This window comes from Neovison vison, chromosome 13, assembly GCF_020171115.1.
Source record: "Neovison vison isolate M4711 chromosome 13, ASM_NN_V1, whole genome shotgun sequence".
Lineage (NCBI taxonomy): Eukaryota > Metazoa > Chordata > Mammalia > Carnivora > Mustelidae > Neogale > Neogale vison.
The window spans coordinates 109,683,237-109,704,947 of NC_058103.1; the positions used below are offsets into that span (position 1 = coordinate 109,683,237).

Consider the following 21,711-nt stretch of genomic DNA (forward strand, 5'->3'; position numbering starts at 1 on the left):
AAAAGAGCCAAGTCTGCCAAGCTGAGGAGACAGCGATGGAAGCTGGAGAAGACTGAGGCAGCTGGAATTCTAAGAAGACTTCAAAGGAGGAGGAACTCCATTAGGAGAGAGCTTTAGGAATCTACACAGGGTATCCTTTGAGTCTACTGAGAACTAGGTCACACCTAGTGACTACTCTAGACACACCCAAGCCAAACTTAAAAACAGGCCTCAATGGGACTAAACTGGCAAAAAAATGACTTGTTTTCAAAGAGCACATTAAACACAGATACTCAACAATACAATATTCACAATGTCTAGTATCCAGTATAAAATCACTAACTAAACCAAGCAGCAGGAAAATGTGATTGATATCCAGAAGAAATAGTCAACAGAAACAAATCCACAAATGAGAAATACAATGGATCCAGCAGACAAGACAGTCAAAACAGCTATTTTAATTATATATATTAATATAATGAGGACATAAATTAAAAATATAAAAAAGAATCAAATGGAACTTCTACAGATGAATACTATATCAAAATGAACACTTCACTTGGTTAAGAGTATATTACCCACTGCAAAGAAAAGATCAGTAAGCATGCCTGGGTGGCTCAGTGGCTTAAAGCCTCTGCCTTTGGCTCAGGGCATGATCCCAGGGTCCTGGGACGGAGCCCCGCGTGGGGCTCTCTGGCCTCTCTGCCTGCTTGTGATCTCTGTGTCAAATAAATAAATAAAATCTTTAAATTAAAAAAAAAAAATCAGTGGACTACTGAAGACAGCAATAGAAACTATTCAAATAAAAAATATAAAGAAAAAAAGGCTAAGAACATCAGTGACCTAATGTCACTGATATATTATCAGTGGGATAATATCAAGTATTCTAACAAAAGTATAGCTGAAGTTACAGATTGGGGGAGGGAAAGACAGGGTACAGAAAAAATACTGCAAGAAATAATGGCCAGAATTTTCCAAATTTGATGAACACTTATAAACCCAGAGATTCAAAAATTTCAACAAACTTCAAGCAGAATAAACACTTCCTACACAAAACTGAGAAAACACATCATTATGAAATTGCTGAAAACAAGTAACAAAGAGAATGTCTTAAAAACAAAGATAAAAGACATAAAAATGCAAGGGTAGAAAGAAAAGAATTACTGTGAACTTTCTGTCAGAAATGACATAACCCAGAGGACAATGGGATGATATCTTTAAAATACTAAAAGAAGACAAACTTTGAATTGATAATTCTGTATCCAGTAGAAAATATCCTTTAAAAATTTAAGGGGGCCCAAACACACACAATTGCATATGAAACTGGTGAAATCTGTCAGTTTCCAGATTTTAATACTAACCTATTAATATATTAGATGCTACCAATGAAGGAAACTGAGTGTAGGGTCCACAGGACCTCTATTTTTGCAGCTTCTGTGAATCTGTAATTTTCAAAATAAAAAAAAATTAATAAGGAAAAATACAGTCTTTTTTCAAAGAAACAAAAACAAGGAATCAGTGACTAGCAAACTGGCACTACAAGGATTGAATGGGTAGTTATTTCAAGCAGGCATATAGAAAAACAGATCTAAAGAATGAAGAATACCAGAAATGGCAAATATAAAAGGCATTTCATATGTTAAGCTCTTTAAAATATAACTATTTAAAGAAATATTGTGGTAAGACCTCAATGTGAGGCAGGAATCCACCAAAACCCTTAAGAAGAACACAGGCAGCAACCTCTTTGACCTCAGCTACAGCAACTTCTTCCTAGAAACATCGCCAAAGGTCAGGGAACAAGGGCAAAAATGAACCACTGGGACTTCATCAAGATCAAAAGATTTTGCACAGCAAAGGAAACAGTCAACAAAATCAAAACACAACTGCCAGAATGGGAAAAGATATTTGCAAATGACATATCAGATAAATTCCAAAATCTATAAAGAACTTATCAAACTCAACACCCAAGAAGAAATAATCCAACCAAGAAATGGACATACTTGTGGAACATAAGAAATAACATGGAGGACATTAGAAGAAGGAAAGGAAAAGTGAATTGGGGGAAATCGGAACGGGAGATGAACCATGAGAAACAAACTGAGGGTTTTAGAGGGGAGGAGTTTGGGGGATGAGTGATCCTGGTGGTGGGTATTAAGGAGGGCACGTATGCATGGAGCACTGGGTGTTGTACATAAACAACACATCTTGGAACACTGCATCAAAAACTAAGATATATCATTAAAAAATAATGATGTATTTTATGGTGCCAAAAATAACACACACACACACACAAACACACACAAAGAAATGCGCAGAAGACATGAACAGACATTTCTGCAAAGATGACAACCAAATGGCCAAGAGACACATGAAAAAGTACTCAATATCACTCGGCATCAGGGAAATACAAATCAAAACCACTGTGAGATACCACCTCACACCAGTAAGAATGGCTAAAATTAACAAGCCAGGAAATAACAGGTGTTGTCAAGGATGCAGAGAAAGGAAAACCTTCCTACATTGTTAGTGGGAATGCAAGCTGGTGCAGCCACTCTGGAAAACAGTATGGAGGTTCCTTAAAAAGTTGAAAATAGAGCTACCCTATGACCCAGCAATTGCACTACTGGGCATTTACCCCAAAGATACAAATGTAGTGATCTGAAGGGGCATGCACCCCAATATCTATAGCAGCAATGTCCACAATAGCTAAACTATGGAAAGAGCCTAGATGTCTATCAACAAATGAATGGATAATGATGTGGTATATATATACAATGGAATACCATCAAAAAACTGAAATCTTGCCATTTGCAATGACATGGATGTAACTAGAGAGTATTATGCTAAGTGAAATAAGTCAGAGAAAGACAATTATCATATGATCTCTCTGATATGAGGAATTTGAGAGGCAGGGCAGATGTGGGGAGACGGGAGGGAAAAATGAAACAAGGTGGAACTAGGGAGGGAGACAAACCATGAGACTCTTAATCTCGGGAAACAAACTGAGGGTTGCTGGAGGGGAGGGGTAGGGAGGGATAAGGTGGCTGGGAGATGGACACTGGGGAGGGTATGTGCTATGGTGAGTGCTGTGAACTGTTTAAGACTGATGATTCACAGACCTGTACCCCTGAAGCAAATAATACATTATAATGTTAATAAAAAAATTAAAATTAAAATTAAATAAATACAAATTTTAAAAAACAGAATACTAACCCTGAAGTCAGGTTGAATTTACAGCCATAATATCTATCTTTGGATTTGGTTTTATGTTTTTACCCTTGATTTATGTGCATGCCTTCCTCAGCATCCCATATCTCAAGCAACATAAATGTATTAAAGTAATGAATTGAGAAAAAAAAAAAAGTAAAAGCATAAAGGAAAAGAGGCAGAAACAAAATATACTGTTGTGAGGGTTTTATATGTGAAAGAATATAACATGATTTGAAGGTAGACTGTGATATGGTTAAGTATGTATTTTGTGTTTTATATAATTTATGCATGTAAATATGTTTTATGTTTTTTGAGTTAAATATACCATAAAAATATAAGAGACATAGCCAACAGTGGAGAAAAAAGTGAAATACTAAAAAATATTCAATTCAGAATCGGAAAAAAGTAACAAAGAACAGTTAGAAAAAAACAAGAAACAAACAGCAAGATGATAAATTTAAATATGAACATCAAAAATTGCATTAATGTAATTGGTCTAAAAACATGCCAATAAGAGAGAGAGACCATCAAAGTAGATGAAAAACCAACACCCAATTATACACTGGCTAAAATAAACCCATTGTCAATATAAAGGCAGATGAAGAATAGAAAGTTGAAAAAAGATATACCAAGCAAACATGAAGCACAATAAAGCTGGAATTACTACACTGATATCAGACAAAGCAAGCAGATTCTGGAACAAAGAATGTTATTAGAGATTTTTTTTAAAAAGTATTTCATAATTATAAAGACGTGTTAATCAAAAACACTATAGTCCCAAATGTGCAGGCATTCAAAACAGAGACTAAAAATACATCTGAAAGAGAAACAGACAAATCCACAATTCTTGTCAGAGATTATAGCACCAGCACCTACCTACCTCAATAACTGACAGAACACTTGAACAACACTATCAACATATTTGCCCTAATATTTATAGAACACTCCATCCAACACAGCATACTATATATTCTTTTCAAATTACATGAAGTATTCACCAAAAGAGGCCAAATGCTGGCCTGTAAAACTGGTGAAGACAAATTTTAAAAGAATGAAATCATAAAATGTAGGTTCTCAGACCACAGAACTAAATTAGAAATTAACAGAAAGACATGAAAAATCCCCGATTATTTAGAAATTAAAAAATATACTTCTAAATAATCTAAAAGTTCAAGAAAAATCATGAAGAAAATTAGAAAACACTCTGAACTTAATAAAAATTAAAAGACAACATCAAAATTTATGGAATACAGATAAAGCAGCACTTAGAGGAAAATTTATAGCTTTAAAATGCTTATGTAAGAAGAAATGTAGAAAATCAGTTGTCTAAACTTCTATCTTAAGAATCCTGAAACATGGGGCACCTGGGTGGCTCAGTGGATTGAGCCGCTGCCTTCAGCTCGGGTCATGATCTCAGGGTCCTGGGATCGAGGCCCACATCGGGCTTTCTGCTCAGCAGGGAGCCTGCTTCCACCTCTCTCTCTCTGCCTGCCTCTCTACCTACTTGTAATCTCTCTCTCTGTCAAATAAATAAATAAAATCTTTAAAAAAAAAAAAAAAAAAAAAGAATCCTGAAACAAGGGGCACCTGGGTGGCTCAGTGGATTGAGCCTCTGCCTTTGGCTCAGGTCATGATCTCAGGGTCCTAGGATCGAGTCCTGCATCAGGCTCTCTGCTTGGCGGGGAGCCTGTTTCTTCTCTCTCTCTCTGCCTGCCTCTCTGCCTACTTGTGATCTCTGTCTGTCAAATAAATAAATAAAATCTTAAAAAAAAAAAAAGAATTCTGAAATGAAATTAATCCCAAATAAGAACTAAGGAAATGCTAAAGGGTAGAAATCAATGAAATAGAAAACTGACAAAAAGAGCCCAGAAAAGTCAATGAAGCTAAATGCTAACTCACAGAAAAGAGAAATTATTAATATCAAGAGTGAGATAGGTGTCATTAGAACAGATAATGCAGACATTATAAATATAATAAGGGAATATTAAGGACAAATTTATACCAATAAATTTGATAACTAAAATGAGATGGAAAAATTTCTTAAGAAACACAAATTACTAAAACTAACTCAAACAGTAATAAAAAATCAAAATAGACTCATCCACTAAATAAACTGATCATTAGAATCCTTCCAAAAAGAAAATTCCACTCCACATGGTTTTATTGAATGATCACTTGTATCAAACTTATAGATCAATAAACATATAAATCAATGTAGCAGAATAGTCTAGAAATAGACTCACATATATGTTCAATTCATTTTCTACACAGGTGCCATGGTAATTAAATTGAGAAAGACTAGTATTGTCAACAAATGTTGATTGTATGAAAAATACAATAAAATTTGACCTTTATTCTCATGCCATATAAACAAAATTAACTTAAAATAGATTACAGATTTATTCATGTACTATATATATGTATACAAACACACACACACACATAAAGGCTAAAACCATAAAACTCCTGTAAGAATACATGAAGATTTTCTCCCATGGGGTGGGCAAAGATTTCTTGAATAAGATGAAAAAAGCACAAACTAGAAATAAAGTAAAATAAAATATTGGAGTTCATCAAAATTTAAAACTCTTTTGAAAAACACTGTCAAGAAAATAAAAAAAAGCCAAGTATGATTGGAAGAAACTATTCACTATATATATTCTATAGCAGAAGAGTTATAGAAGGAAATATAATTAAGTCCTACTTCAACTCAATACATTTTTAAATGGGCAAAAGGTTTGAACAGACAAAAGAAGATATATGCATGGCCAATATGCATATGAAAAGATGCTCAAGACCAATAGTTATAAAGGAAATACAAATTATTGCATATATATATATATAATACATATAATACATATATTGCTGATGGGAATGAAGAATGGTACAATTACTTTGGAAGAGTTTAGCAGTTTTTTATTAAGTTAAACACATACTTTCCATTATACCCAGAAATCAGGAGTGATGTTGGATGTCCCTATACAAAAACATGTATCTATATAAAAATTTGTATATGAAAATTCATAGTGGCTTTATTTCTAATAGTCCAAAGTTAAAAACAACTCAAATGCCTACCGAAAAATAAACAAAGTACATCTATAAACAAACACTACTCAGTAATATAAGGGAATGAACCACAAAATATGCAATGTTAACGAATATCAAAATCATTAGGCTGAACAAAAGAAGCCAGCCATAAAAAAGTATATACTTATGATTCCATCTAAATGAAGTTCTAGAACAGGGAAAACTAGTCTGTAATGAAGGAATGCAGATCACTGGTTGCGCCAGAGTTGGAGGTTGCAGAATTAGGGGAAGGGAGACAAAGGAAATTTTGGGGAGGTGATAGAAATTTTATCTTGATTGCAGTGGTGGTTATAAGGATACACTATTTTGTCAAAGCTCTATGAATTGTACAATTAAAACAAGTATATTTAATTGTATTTATTTCTCAGAAAAGTTTTAAAACAGATCATTAACTGAAAAACAAAATTCAAGGCTGAAATAAAATGTTTTCTGTTTCTATGTTTTAGAAATAACTCTACCTGTTAGTGTAATATGTATAGGAATTTTTCAAATAGTTGGCTTTTATAGGTTTATAGAAGTAGTTCCATCAAACTCAAGCTCTGTTTTGCATTTCTATCAACTGTACATTGAGGTTTGTTTTTAGAGATATATAGTGAACAGAATTAGCAAAAAAAAAAAAGATTCATTCTTGAGTTCCACACAACCCATAAGAGTTGTAGACCTCTCTTCCTGGTAGGTAGATAAGGATTCAAGATGAGAAGTTCAGAGCTAATGAAAGTCATAAAAATCTTCAGATAGTCAATGTATCATAACAGCTTAGAATGCTCACTGAATCAAAGGTTTCAAATATTTAACTCTAAACAGCCTGTGTGTTTAAGACACTTAATTTTGAGAGCCTGGAGAAAGAGTCTACATGATTTGTAGGAAGAACAGAGACTTTGGAGTCAGACGAACATGGTTTGAATCTTATTCTGCCACTACCTGTATGACCCTGGGCACTTTGTTTCACCTCTCAGACTCAGTTTCTCTTCTGTAAAATGTTTTGCCTGACACATAGTACTAAAAAAAAAAAAAAAAAGTTAGTTTCTTTTCTGCCCTCACAAAGGTAGAGTTATAATCAACGTAGTCTTTTGGGAACATTAATCTATTGCTAGAGTACAAGATACAATGGGTAAGGAAAAAAGAGAGGACATAAAATAACCAGTGAGGAGGATTCAGAAACAAGATAATAGCCTGAATCAAGAAGGGACAATGGAAATTGAAAAGAAAAAATGAATGCAAAACATCTGAAGAATGCATAGATTGGATATAAAGGCCAGGAACAAGAAGAGAATCAAAGATGTAGGCAAGGTTTCAAGATTATGTTAAATGGCAATGATGATATGACCAGAAACTTGGTAGCACGTTGACAAATGATAAAGTATCATAAAAAATAAAAACAATGGTTTCCCAGATACAACAGTTTTTTTCTTAGAACACTTGTCTATATTTTTTAGACCGACATATGAACCACATGATATGAATCACATATGTAATTTTAAATTTTCTAGCAGATACTTTAAAAAGAAACAAATAAAATTTTAATACTATACTTCAGTTATCCCAATATATCCAAAATATTTTAGTATGTAATCAATATAAAAATACTCTTTTTTAATTCTTCATTAAGACTTCAAAGTCTGATATTTACTTGAAACTTACAGCATGCTACAATTTGGACTAGCCACATACAGTGTGCTACCAACTTGGATAGTACTGACTTACACTATTAGATACTATAATTATTTGATTTCCAGATATACAGGTACTCAAAATATGGTATATCCATCAATGTTACACTATTCAGCAATGAAAAGGAATAAACTACAAAATGGATTAACCTCAATGCCTTATACAAGTGAAAAAAACAGACTCAAAAGCCTGTTGACTCTATGTGATTCTATTCACATGACATGCTGGAAAAGGCCAAAATGTAAGAACCAAAACCAGATCAGTGGTTGCTTTGGACTGGAAGTAGGAGGAAGACTTGACTAAATTCACAAGGGAATTCTTAGGGATGGTAGAACTGTTCTGTATCTCAATTATGGTGACAGTTAAATAACTATTTGTTGAGACTCACAGAACTGTATACTTAAAATGGGTGATTTACTATGCACAAATTTTATCTTAATAAAGCCAATGTTAAGAAATTTATTATCAGAGATAATGCTAATTATACAAGACCAAAATGGTCAGAAACATACTTTTTCATGAACATGCTAAAGAAAAATGCAGTAATGATGGCAAAATTTCTTACTCCTTAAGTCTCTTATATGATATTATCACAAGTCTTACAAAGTAATACTGTACAGTATGTTTTGTTTTTATTATCTCAATGGTACATTAATATAAGTTTTTTAATGAGACAGCTTATTTAAAATATATTATCCAGTTAGATTTGACACCAAAAGCACAAACAACCGAAGAAAAATTAGATACACTAGATTTCAAAATTTAAAAATTTTGTGCTTCAAAGGACACTGTAAAGAAAATGAAGAGACAACCCTAAGAATAGGAGAGGTATTTAGAAATCATATATGTGCTAAGGGACTTGTATTTAAAATATATTAAAAAACATTTACTACTCAGTAATTTAAAAATTCCAATTTAAACAGTGGGCAGAGGATTTGATCAGACATTCTCCAAAGAAGATATACAAATGGCCAATAAACATATGAAAAGATGCTCAATATCTTTAGTTATCAGAGAAATGCAAATCAAAATGATTTAAGCACCTCACATGGGCTATAACCAAAAAGATAATCTAACATGTGTTAGTAAGAATGTATAGAAAATGGAACCCTTACACACTACTGGTGGAAATGTACAAATCATACAGCTAGTTGGAAAACAGTCAACAATTTTTCAAAAGGTTAAACACAGGGTTACCATATGATTCAACGATTCTACTCTAAGGTATATACCCAAGACAAATGAAAACATATGTTCACACAAAAACTTGTATGTTAATGTTCACAGAAGCATTATTCAAAATAGCCAAAAAGCGGAAATGACAGAAATGTCCATCAACTGATAAACAGATGTTTTATATCCATATAATGGAACATTACTTTATAAAAAAGAATGAAGTATTGATATGTACTATGACATGGGTGAACCTCAAAAACATTCTTAAAAGATGTCAGTCACAAAATACCTCATATTGTATGATTCTACACATAGCATGTCCAAGTGTCCAAAAGAGGCAAATCTACCAACAGAAAACAGATTAGAAGTTGCCTAGAGCTGGAGGGGACTGAGAGAAGACTGGGGTACAGTGGCTAAAGGGTATGGAGTGTCTTTTTTGGGGTGATGAAAATGTTCTAAGACTCATCATGGTGACAGCTACATAGTCCTTGAATATATTAGAAGCCACCGAACTGTGTATTTCAAAAAGGTGATTCGTACTGCATGTGAACTGTATTTCAATAAAGCTATTAAAAATATTCTTATAGGTGAAAGACTTTTTAGTAAATATTAACAAAATAACTGAACAAAAGTGGTGCCCACACTAACATGTAACTTCAATGTTTTATAGTATATTTAACATTAGGTCCAGAAAGCAAGCAAAATTATTACCTTTTCTACTGAAGACAGCTGTTGCTGTAATCCATCACATTTTTTATTCAGCTCTTCAAAAAGAGTTTTATATTTTTCTGTTTGAGACTGTTGCAAATTAATTGTTCGTTGCTGTCTCACACGATCTTCTTCAAAGTTTTTTATTTGAGACTTTAAATCCTGAATTTCATTTTCCTATATGTAGGAAATTATAGATTACATGAAAAAATGCACAAGGTTTGGTATCACAACATAAAGCAGAAAACAAAATGGAGCGTCATATGATTTGAGATATTTATATACACTCCACAAAGAAAAACAAACTGCATTCCATTTTCATCCTCAAAAACTGAAGTCAGATGTTTTATTTTTATTTAATAGCTTACATTTGTAAATCTTATACAGAAAATTCTAACTGCTAACAAGTATTTAACTTTAGCTCAGAGAAAAATTCAACATCTCAAAATAGAATAAAATTCAGTATTTACATACAATTAATTCAAAATTTAACTGTAAATTACATCTCAATGAATACATTTTAAAAATATTGAAACAGGAGCACTGGGTGTGGTGAAAAAATGATGAACACTGTTTTTCTGAAAATAAATAAATTGGAAAAAAAAAATTGAAACTGCTCCTAAAAATCTTTGAATATTAGAGAATTTATTTTGAAAGGTTTTTACCTTTTTATTGCATTCATATACAACATTATCCAATTCCTCCTGCATAACACGGAGTTTGGCCTTTAGAAATCTGTTCTGGGCTTCTGCAGATTTAAATAATTACATTTATTGTCTTCCACTGAATTTAAGATCAATTGCAAGACAGACCATTATTTTATGAGGAAAAAATGTGGAAGATGGGGAATTTATCAGGAGATCCTTCTCTGCGAACACTAAAGGCACTAAACACCCATACTATAAAGATAAATGAAAAACAAATCCACCCAACAGAGGAACTGTTCACATCTCAGCCTGAAACTAAGTAAAGAAAGAAAAAACAACCAAAAACTCTCCTGAGAATCTGAACCACAATCCAGTACTCACATTAAGTCTGCAGATTGAATGTGTACTTTACCAACATGATTCAAAATACCTCAATCAGAATTTAAAGGGGTTTCAGGCTGGTAATGTCCCTAGGTGTTTGGCAGAAACAAACATAAAACCTCTCTAGCAAAACTCAACTTCAATCTCAGCCATTGGGATTACAAAATACCAGTGACCATAACACATATCCAGATTTCACAGAAGTTAAAATGTAGTCTATGTGCCTAAGAAGCAAAGAAATACCTTACTGATGAAGCTTTCTCCCACAGTCCCTAAGATCTATCTTTGGTATTTCATTGCTACCTAAAAATCTTTATTCAGTGATATCAGCAATAAATCTTTGATATTTCCAGAACTATGTAAGTAAATAAAGTGAAAAATGAACTTAAAACTCACTCTATAGTTCATTTGATCATTTATCTAAAAAATATCTATTAAGTCTCTGTAATGTCCCAGGCATAGTAGGGATAAGACAAGCTTTGCCTTCATGGATCTTATCTTGAACGAACACTCTGAATTGTCTCTGAGGAGTCATTAGGATATATCCCAACAGAGCGCAAAACATCTCCATACACTTCCCACTCCAAAGCTCTTCTTACTAAATGCTCCCAGTGTTACCATGGAGCTAATTAATGGTGACTGGCTCTAACCTACCTAGAACTCTTTAGCCTCAAATCTCCCCTCAAGCCTCTCATGTACAGGATAGAAGGGAAATGATACATTTAAAAATGTGTAGTTTGCAGTAGCTGGTCTGCAAAGGAGGAAGGAGGAAGAATGGGAGAGCATGACTTGACCATCTCTTTCTCTCCCCCAACTAACCTCAGTGTCACGAAGGAGCTGAATGCTCTCACCTCTGCAGGCCCAGAGCATTAACTTCCCATGCCCATCTCCCTCTGACTTTAGTCCTAGAGAGCTGCATGTGCTACTAAGCTACTTTTGATCTTTTCCTCTTGCCTATATAGCCATTCAGGCAATCATATGGAGTAAGAGAAAACTCCCCCAGAAGGGGCGATACCTTGGCCAAATAGTCTGGAAAGGGAAGGCAGGGAGGCAAAGTGGCCAAGAGATGATTCAGCAATAAAAAAGAAGTAGCAATTTAACGTAGTTTGTACTGGTTCTATGTATCTAAAAGCAGGAATAATTCTAACAGGGCCATGGGTGACTGTGTCCTGAAGAACAGTCAAGGTGTGACCACTGTGTCCTTGAAGGCGTCTTGACAGAGACATAAAGGCAACTTCCTGCTTCACTTAACTTCTCTTCTGAAAAGTACCCCCAGAAAGCTTAGATAAGTCAGTAAATGTAATAAATTCATAAATAAGTTGCTCATTTATGACAAGCATGTAGCAAAATAATCATTACACATATAAATTGTTATAGTTTTCATAGAATCAACAGAATTTTAAAGATAATCTTATGACTATCTCATACAAACTGCTATATTTTGAAATGAGGAAATTGCTATTATAGAGAGGCTAAGTGGCTTGAAGTCACAACTATAGTTCAGGACTAACCATGTTCAAATACATGTAATTGTCTTATTCTGTTTATAAACACATGGATAGCTCCTCACAAAATCAACAGTTCTAGAGGCATTACTGGTAACTAAATTCTGTTTTTAGATGATCTAAACTTAGTAACTTAGTATTATTTTTCAAACTGATATGCAGAGAATGAGTTTATAAGAAAGAAAATTACATTTACTAGAAAACTAATGTGATTATTTTAACTGATGCCACATCAACCATTCATTTATCCTTTGAACATGCAGTAAGTAAAATATAATCTCAAAATGAAAGAAATTCAAAGAAATACTGGATTTAAAAAATTATTTTAATGTGGGGCACCTGGGTGACTCAGTTGGTTAAGCATCTCTTGACTCTGGCCATGATCTCAGAGTTGTGAGATGGAGCCCTGCGTTGGGATCTGCACTGGGCATGAAGCTTGCTTAAGATTCTCTCTCTCCTTCTCTTTTTGCCCCCCCCCAAATTATTTTAATGTTTTAATGATAAGCTATGGGGCATGTTAACCTTAGTTGCAATGTTATTAATGAAACTGATACCATATAGTCTTTTTTTTTTTTTTTTTTAAGATTTATTAAGGTGGGCAGGGCCAGGGAGAGAGAAAGAGTCTCAAGCAGACTCCCCTATGAGTGTGGAGTCTAACACAGGGCTCAATCCCAGTGCCCTGAGATCATGCCCTGAGCTGAAATCAAGAGTTGGTTCTTAACCAACTGAGCCATCCAGGCACCCTCCATATAGTCTTTTTCATTTTTACTTTTTATAATGGAAAATGTTAAACATATGTAAAAGTAGAGAGATTATATCAAAGAAAAAAACCACCTTCCCATCACCCATATTCAACAATTATCGACTCAAAACCAATTTTATTTCATCTATAATTCCACTCAGTCCTCCTACCATCATGTCCCACTAGAGAATTTTTGAAACAAATGCAAGTTATCACAATACATTTTTTAAATGCAAAAAAAATTGATCCTAAATACCTTTTTCTAAGTAACTGTGATATAAGGATAAAAAGAAAAGAAAGCTTACCTATTCCAATGTCGTTACTAACACCACAAAAAATATCATCATCTATACAATCAGGCAAACCTTCTTCCTCGAGTTGCCCTTCAATTTTGCTAATTGTTTTTGCAAGAGAAAAGTCTGAGAAATCCTCTGGAATAGCAACATCATTGGCAGTCTGTATATCAGAGTATTTCAATTTTATACTATAAATAAACACACACATATATATACACATTCATATATTATATACAATGTCAATATATAAAGGAGATAGGACTTTAATTCAAATAACAAAGCAGATCAGAATTATTAATTTTAAATTTACGATGAAATCTACAATTGACACTTTCAAGGATGATATTATAAAATACTTAGTCGACTTTCAATTTTTATGAATCACACAGCTAACAGAGTTAGAGAAGGCTTATGAAGCCAGTTTGTCTAGACATTGCCTCCAAACAAGTAAACGTTAAAACTCAAGAGTGCTGAACTTAGCCTCCCAGGTCAAATCCATACTGTCACTTTTAAATTACATGCTGCTCAAGAATAACTATATAAATTGATATTGCTTCTAGCCATCATTCTGCAAACACTGAATAATACCTCTTAAGAAAAAAATTAGAGTGAACAGCTATAAGCTCAATCAAAATCAACTTTTTTTCCACCTAAAGAAACATAGCCCAACCAGAATCAAAGCCAACAAAAAAATTAGATTAGATTTTTTTAAAGATTTTATTTATTTATTTGACAGACAGAGATCACAAGTAGGCAGAAAGGCAAGCAGAGAAAGAGAGAGAGGAGGAAGCAGGCTTCCTGCTGAGCAGAGAGCCTGAAGCGGGGCTCTATCCCAGGACCCTGAGATCATGGCCAGAGCCAAAGGCAGAGGCTTAACCCACTGAGCCACCCAGGTAACCCTAGATTTGATTTTCTTAACAAGGAAAGAAATATGAAATAAAAGTCACTAGTAAAGGCATTAAGGAATGGGCCAGCCCTAATCCATTAAGTTTATGGTTCTGAAAACCTTATTTTTAGCTTTTTACTTAAAGCCTAACTTACTTTTACAACACAAGCAAAGCCTTCAGAATTTTGTTCAGAAAAACAATCTTTTATTTAAAAAGTAATTTTGAAGTCTGAAAATAAGATAACCAGTTCCATTAGTTCTCTTTTCTTCTATTTTAGATTTATTTTCTCTTAATAATTGCTTCATTCTTTTTTCCTTCTTTTATTCAAAAAACAAAAAAGTTATTTAGCCAATTAAAAAAGACACAAACATTAACAGAGAGTTTTCTAGGAGTATAATGTAATTATCATTTTGGGTAAGTTACACATTTAATAAAAAGAAGCTAGTTGGTATAATACATGGCATGTGTGACCTTCCTTTTTTAGGTCTCCTATTCTAAAGAGCATCTTGGTCCCCTTTACAACTTAAAATACTAAGAACAGTCTTGAATTATTTCTCACCAAAAACAACAGAATGTAAATTACAATGATACGATAGTCTTACTTAGAGCACACCAGATCATTCTGTATGTCAATATATGCAATAATGTACAGTGTTCTATTAAAAGCTCAAAAAAGTACACTTGTCAGAGAAGGACACCTATGTTCTAGTCTAAGTTGTAAGAAAATATTTAACACTTAAAATTTTGAAATGTGGTGATTTTGCTTAAGAGAAAAACGTGAAACATTTAGTAACTGTTGTAAGACATTTCTGAGTAGAACATGTTTTAAATTATTCAATGCAGATAAGATAAACACAGTGTAAGGTATAAAAAGATCTGGAGAAACCGATAGAGCTTAATAATTAAAATGATGGTACTGTGAATCATCAAACTAAAAAAGGAAAATAATTTTAAAATTGTACTATACCTTGAATTTGTTTTTCTTCCTTTATTTGCAGAGCGCAGTTTGTTTGGAACCTTGTTTACTGCATCAACATTTTTGGTCTTTGGCTACATCAAAAGAATTAAATTACTGATTAATTAGATTCTAATCATTTGTCATGAAAAGCAATTTTGTAATATACAGAACTGTGAGTTTACTACACAGAAGAATTGCTATTTTCATGTTATTAATCAAATTATATTTTAAAGAATCCCAGAAATGTATAGCTGGAAAAGACCTAGATATCACTAGCACCAACAGATTCAATGATAAGGAAAATGAGCCTCCAAAATTCAAGGATATTCAGCTAGCTAGAGAACATTACACTGGATGTTCTGGTTCACAGAATTTAGTTCTCCTCACTGATTATTCCCCAGACTGACCTGCACATATACCGCTCCCTTGGCCTAGATCCCAGTAGGTGGGGAACTTGTAGATCCCAATTTGCCTAGCATCTGCAAGAGTGTTCTATCTATGCACTGTAAATATCTAAATGAATGAATAAACCTCTCAAATTACCACCTTCGTATAGAAATACTTTTCTTTTTTGGGTGGTGTATGTGGTAAATTTGGGCTTCAGAGAGAAAACTAAAAATGCTTAGGTTACAGATTCATTTTACTTAGAATTTTTTCCAATATATATCCAAATTGTTCAGTGAAATTATGAGACAAAAAAAGCATTCAAATTTATTTTATGAGCAACATGAAGGCATCTAAGTATCAAGGCTTATACTCTATTTCTATAGTCATACTCCTCCGTTTTATTCTAAGAAAAGTCTAAAAAATAACCTAAACTCTACAGAATGTAATTATATTTACAGAAAGTTTAATTTTTTAAAAACATTTTATTTATTTATTTGAGAGCCCACAAGCAGGTGGAGCAGGAGGTAGAGAGAGAGGGAGAAGCAGGCTCCCCACTGAGCAGAGAGCCCAGCGCAGGGGTTGATCCCAGGATGCTGGATCATGACCTGAGCTGAAGGCAGAGGCTTAACCAACTGAGCTACCCAGGTGCCTCAAAAGTTTAATTTCATACCTTAGTTTCTGAATGCAGATGAACTATCTCTTCAGACAATAGATCTCTACAGACCAAAAATAAACATTATACATTAATAATAGATGTTACTAAACATAGACACAATAAAATTCAACAGTAATTATATCTAAAAGGGAAAACAGACAATTAGCAAGTAGACATTGCTATGATTCTAGTTATGCACATGTCAACTAATTTTGATAAGTGTCACAAACAAAAGTTTTTGGTTAAATAATTCACTTTTGAGAAGATATACTATAATATGAATATTTTTGTAGGGAAATAGAGCACAGATTTTAACAAATAAAAATCATAAGGAGTGATTATTGGTAACCCACAGGGATTATTGATTTTACAAAATGATTCACTACAAGGCTTTTAGTGTGAGCTCATCCAATGTTATCCTTTGTAAATGTATTTAAGTACGTGGTCACTGTCTGTTTTCCCCATTACACTGTGAACTCCATGAGGGTAGGAATCATGTCTGCCTTGTTTGCTCTATGCCTAGTACTTGGCATGGTACCTAGCATATGAGCTCTTAAATGGTCACTGGGTATTTGTTAAATGCATGAATAAATGTATCTAAAATATAACTCATTTTTTTAACATTTCACATTCCTTTTTTATTGAAGTGTAATTGACATACAATAGCCTATTAGTTTCAGGTGTATGTCATAGTGATTCAGTAATTCTATATATTACAAAATGGTTCCCACAACAAGTGTAGTTACCATCTCTTACCATATAAGCTGTTATAGTATTACTGACTACATTCACTGGACTGTACATTACATTGCCATGACTAACTCATTACTGGAAGTTTGACCTCTAAAATACACTCCTTTTTGTGCAGTTTTCAAAATATGTTTTTATTTAAAACAAAGAGTATTTATGGGGTCTTGCACTTTATGGCCCGTGGGCTGAATCCACCCACAACCATTCATTTCACAGTATATAGCTGTTTTCTCACTGTAACAGCAAAGTTGAGTAGTTATGACAAAGACTGTAAAGCCCACAAATACAAAAATATTTATTATCTGGCTCTTTATTGGAAGAGTTTGCCTACACCTGATCAATTATCTTGACTATCCCTATTACCTGTATTAGTATTTCTGAAAACCTACCATGCTACTATCTATTGTTGCTGTTAAAAACCAAAAAACCAAAAAACCAAAACCAAAACAAAACCAACCAAACAAAAAAACTCCATCATATCCCCTGAGAATTCATAACCATAATAAGGACAGAAAAACAAAATTACTTTCCATCATATGCCACCTACTCAACTAGTAATACTAGTAATACATAAGTTATTTCAATATTAAACACAAACAGATACTTAGAGAGTATCATATACAACATTTTAAAGAACTAGAAATAGCTCTGGAAAGAAAAAAAGGCGGCTTTCAAAATACCTTAAAATTACAGACCTTGTGGTGTATATACACAATGGAATACTATGCAGCCATCAAAAGAAATGAAATCTTGCCATTTGCGACAACATGGATGGAACTAGAGCGTATCATGCTTAGCGAAATAAGTCAAGCGGAGAAAGACAACTATCATATGATCTCCCTGATATGAGGAAGTGGTGATGCAACATGGGGGCTTAAGTGGGTAGGAGAAGAATCCATGAAACAAGATGGGATAGGGAGGAAGACAAACCATAAGTGACTCTTAATCTCACGAAACAAACTGTGGGTTGCTGGGGGGAGGGGGGGTTGGGAGAAGGGGGGTAGGGCTATGGACATTGGGGAGGGTATGTGCTTTTGGGTAAATTGGAAGGGGAGATGAACCATGAGAGACTATGGACTCTGAAAAACAATCTGAGGGGTTTGAAGTGGCGGGGGGGTGGGAGGTTGGGGTACCAGGTGGTGGGTATTATAGAGGGCACAGCTTGCATGGAGCACTGGGTGTGGTAAAAAAAATAATGAATACTGTTTTTCTGAAAATAAATAAATTGGGAAAAAAAATTACAGACTTAATCATTCTCACATATGACATTAAAATGTTACCAAATCTCTGCTCAGCAGGGACCCTGCTTCCCCCTCTCTGCCGGCCTCTCTGCCTACTTGTGATCTCTCTCTTGGTCAAATAAATAAATTTTAAAAAATAAAATAGAAAAATAAAGTTACCAACTTTTATACAAATTTTAAGTGTCCTCTTTAATGGCCTTCATATCAAATTAATATTTGCCACTTCCTTACTTTTCTGCATCTTCCACCTCCCATCCCTGATACACATATGTATCAGCCAAAAGACATTTCATGGTTATCAGTCTCCCTCAGGTTTAGGAAAGTGACATTATTTTGTCAGTGTAGTTCCATGAATAATGAACTAAAACACTGTATTCTACCTATTTTTGTTACACTTCTCCAGGAAAGGTTTGTGTGTAACATAGCAAATGATTTGTGTGGTAAATCTTGCTTCCAGCAGACTGAAGGATATGTATGTTATGCTATTAGGAAACGAGATTCTGGTTTCCTGACCATATTGTTTGGCAGAGTAACCTTGAATGTTGAAGATTTATTTTAATATATACTGCCTGACCACCATCATTTACACAAATGATTGTTCTAAGCTAAAATGTATTGCCTCTTTACAGAATTACCTCCCATCTTCAGCAATTTCCAACTAATAGTCAAGGGGCATGTTTCACGTGGTAAAAGCCAGCTGTTCAAATAGTAGCATTTCTTTAAAAAGCCACCTGATCGGGGTGCCTGGGTGGCTCAGTGGGTTAAGCCTCTGCCTTCAGCTCAGGTCATGATCCCAGAGTCCTAGGATCGAGCCCCGCATCGGGCTCTCTGCTCAGCAGGGAGCCTGCTTCCCCCTTGCTCTCTCTGTGCTGCTCTGCCTACTTGTGATCTCTCTCTGTGTCAAAGAAATGAATAAAATCTTAAAAAAAAAAAAAAGCCACCTGATCAAGGCAAACAGAGGTGTCATCACCACTTTGCACTTAAGGAAAATTTAGTGAAAGGAAACCAACAGATTTATTTTTATGCTTGTGAAATCAGTCTCTCACTTACTTCAATAGAATCTAGGGATTAACTGTTGTTACCATCATTTCAGTCTTTCACTTTACTTGATAAAATGTGTGCCTAATTTTTGTAATCCAAATTTTGGAATCTTAATAATTGCTAAACATCATTTGTCATAAAATATCAGAAAGCATTACACGTAATAAGGATATGTAGTTTCATGTGTATATATCAAATGATATAAAAAATTTAAAATACACTCTTTTTAGATTTATAGTTCTATAAATGTTTTTAACGATTTGTTCATTTTTAGAGAGCAAAAGAGGACGTAGGTAGGGGGAGGGGCAGAGGGACAGTAACTTTCAAGCAGACTCCCCACTAAGAAGCCAGATGAGGGGCTCAATCCCAAAAAGCCAAGAGATCATGACTGAGCAGAAACCAAGAGGACATGCAACCGACTGAACCACCCAGGCACCTCTACAGTTCTATAGATTTTTTTTAAGGTTTTATTTATTTGTCAGAGAGAGTGAGAGAGACAGAGACAGAGGGAACACAAGCAAGGGGAGTGGCAGGCAGGGGGAGAAGCAGGCTTCCCAGTTGAGCAAGGAGTCCAATGTGGAACTTGATCCCAGGACCTGGGATCATGGCCTGAGCCGAAGGCAGGCACTTAACCCACTGAGCCATCCAGGCGTCCCAAACAGTTCTGTAAATTTAACAAATTTTATGGTCATGCAGCCACCACAACAACCAAGACAGAGAATATTTCCATCATCTCCAAAAGTTCTGTTGTGACCCTTTGTAATTTCCTCCCCTCTATCACACACAGCCAGTAATCAGATTCCGTCCCTATAGTTTTACTTTTTCCAGAATGTCAAATAAATGGAATACAGGGGGGAAAAGAGAGGCAACCCAACCAGAGAATAGACTTCTAACGCTAGAGAACATACTAATGGTTATTGGAGAGGAGGAAGGCAGGGGGATGGACTAAATGGGTGATGAGTATTAAGGAGGGCACTTGTGGTGAGCACTGAATGTTGTATATGTGATGAATCACTGAATTCTACACCTGAAATTAATATTACACTGTATGCTAACTGGATCTTAAATAAAAGCTCAAAAAACAAAACAACCCTCGAAAATAATGGAATCACACAGTACACATATGTTTTAATCTGTCTTCTTTCACTTAGCTTCCATGTTGTCACTGCATCAGTAGGTCACTGCTTTTTACTGCCAAGTAGTTCCGTTGCATGGATATACCATAATCTGCTTATCCTATCTGTTCACCACTTGATAGCTGAGCTGTTGCCAGTTTTTGGCAATTATGCATAATAGTGCTATAAACATTTGCATACAGGTTTTTCACTTGGACATGTGTCTTCACTTCCCTTGGGTAAATACCTAAAAGGGAACTGCTGGATCATATGCAGTACTTTTAAGTAAATAATGTCCCAATATTTCAAGTATGAGCTAAATACACGGCTGCTTAAGTGACACATTCCTTTTTTGTTTGTAAGCCCCGTAAGGTGTTAAACGTTCTATCCTGGTACAGCCTGCTTCTTCATCTTAGAAGACTGGGAGGATCTACAGCTCTTTTGAGATTTAAACAGTCACAGTTTCAGTCTATCATTCAAAGTTTATTAGTGGGCACAACTCCCCCCAAAACTAGTGGATTTCACATCTGATTCCGGTCAGTTCCATGTGCCATTACTCCAGCCACAGTTCCTTCCAAGACTATATTTCTTTATACTGAACACCTCACCCACTTTAATAATGGCTTACTTTGAGATTGTGAGGCTTCTATGGGGAGACTATACCTCTAGCTTTGCTCGGAGCCATTTTATCAAATTGGAAATTTCACTAGGTGCCATTCAAAATGATCCTTGCCCTGAAGAACCTTAATCCATTATAAAGTTTTATTAGTAGCATGAAGACCACATCTTTAGTCTCATCTTTGCTTCAAGGCTGAGCTTTAATAGATTTATGTTCCTCAAAGACTTTCTCAATTTTATCTCATAATTTTTTTGGTCAAAAAGCAGATAATCCTACAAAGCAACGGTAATCAAGACCGTGTGGTACTGGCATAAGAACAGATATATAGATTAATGGAATAGAATTGGGAGTCCACAAATAAAACCACATGCCTCTGGCCAGCTGACTTCTGACAAGACTGGCAAGAGCATTCTGTGGGGAAAGAATACAACTAATAGTAATAGCACATCCTACTCATATTCTGTTTTCCAACCTCTTTCCCTGAGAGCACAAGTTCATTTGACATCTGTCCTGCCTTTACCAAAGGTGGCAGTTTTACTAAACCCATTGTCATGACATTAATAGTGCTTCTCTACCTTTCCTGCCTCCAGGATCAGTTTCCTTGCTGGCTACAACCTAACTACAAAGCTATAGCCACACTTTCCAAGTTTTTGTCA

General features: G+C 34.7%; 1 protein-coding gene across 2 annotated transcripts in view; it reads right to left on the reverse strand.

Moving 5' to 3' along the window:
* Positions 1-21,711, reverse strand: part of TEX9 (testis expressed 9) — a 66,392-nt gene that overhangs the window by 33,496 nt on the left and 11,185 nt on the right. For both annotated transcript variants that reach the window (XM_044230138.1, XM_044230139.1), the window contains exons 5-9: positions 16,305-16,350; positions 15,257-15,339; positions 13,412-13,590; positions 10,497-10,579; positions 9,835-10,008 (exon numbers count right to left, since the gene is read on the reverse strand). In XM_044230138.1, the coding sequence (XP_044086073.1) occupies positions 9,835-10,008; positions 10,497-10,579; positions 13,412-13,590; positions 15,257-15,339; positions 16,305-16,350 (565 nt within the window). The remainder of the gene's footprint in view (positions 1-9,834; positions 10,009-10,496; positions 10,580-13,411; positions 13,591-15,256; positions 15,340-16,304; positions 16,351-21,711) is intronic.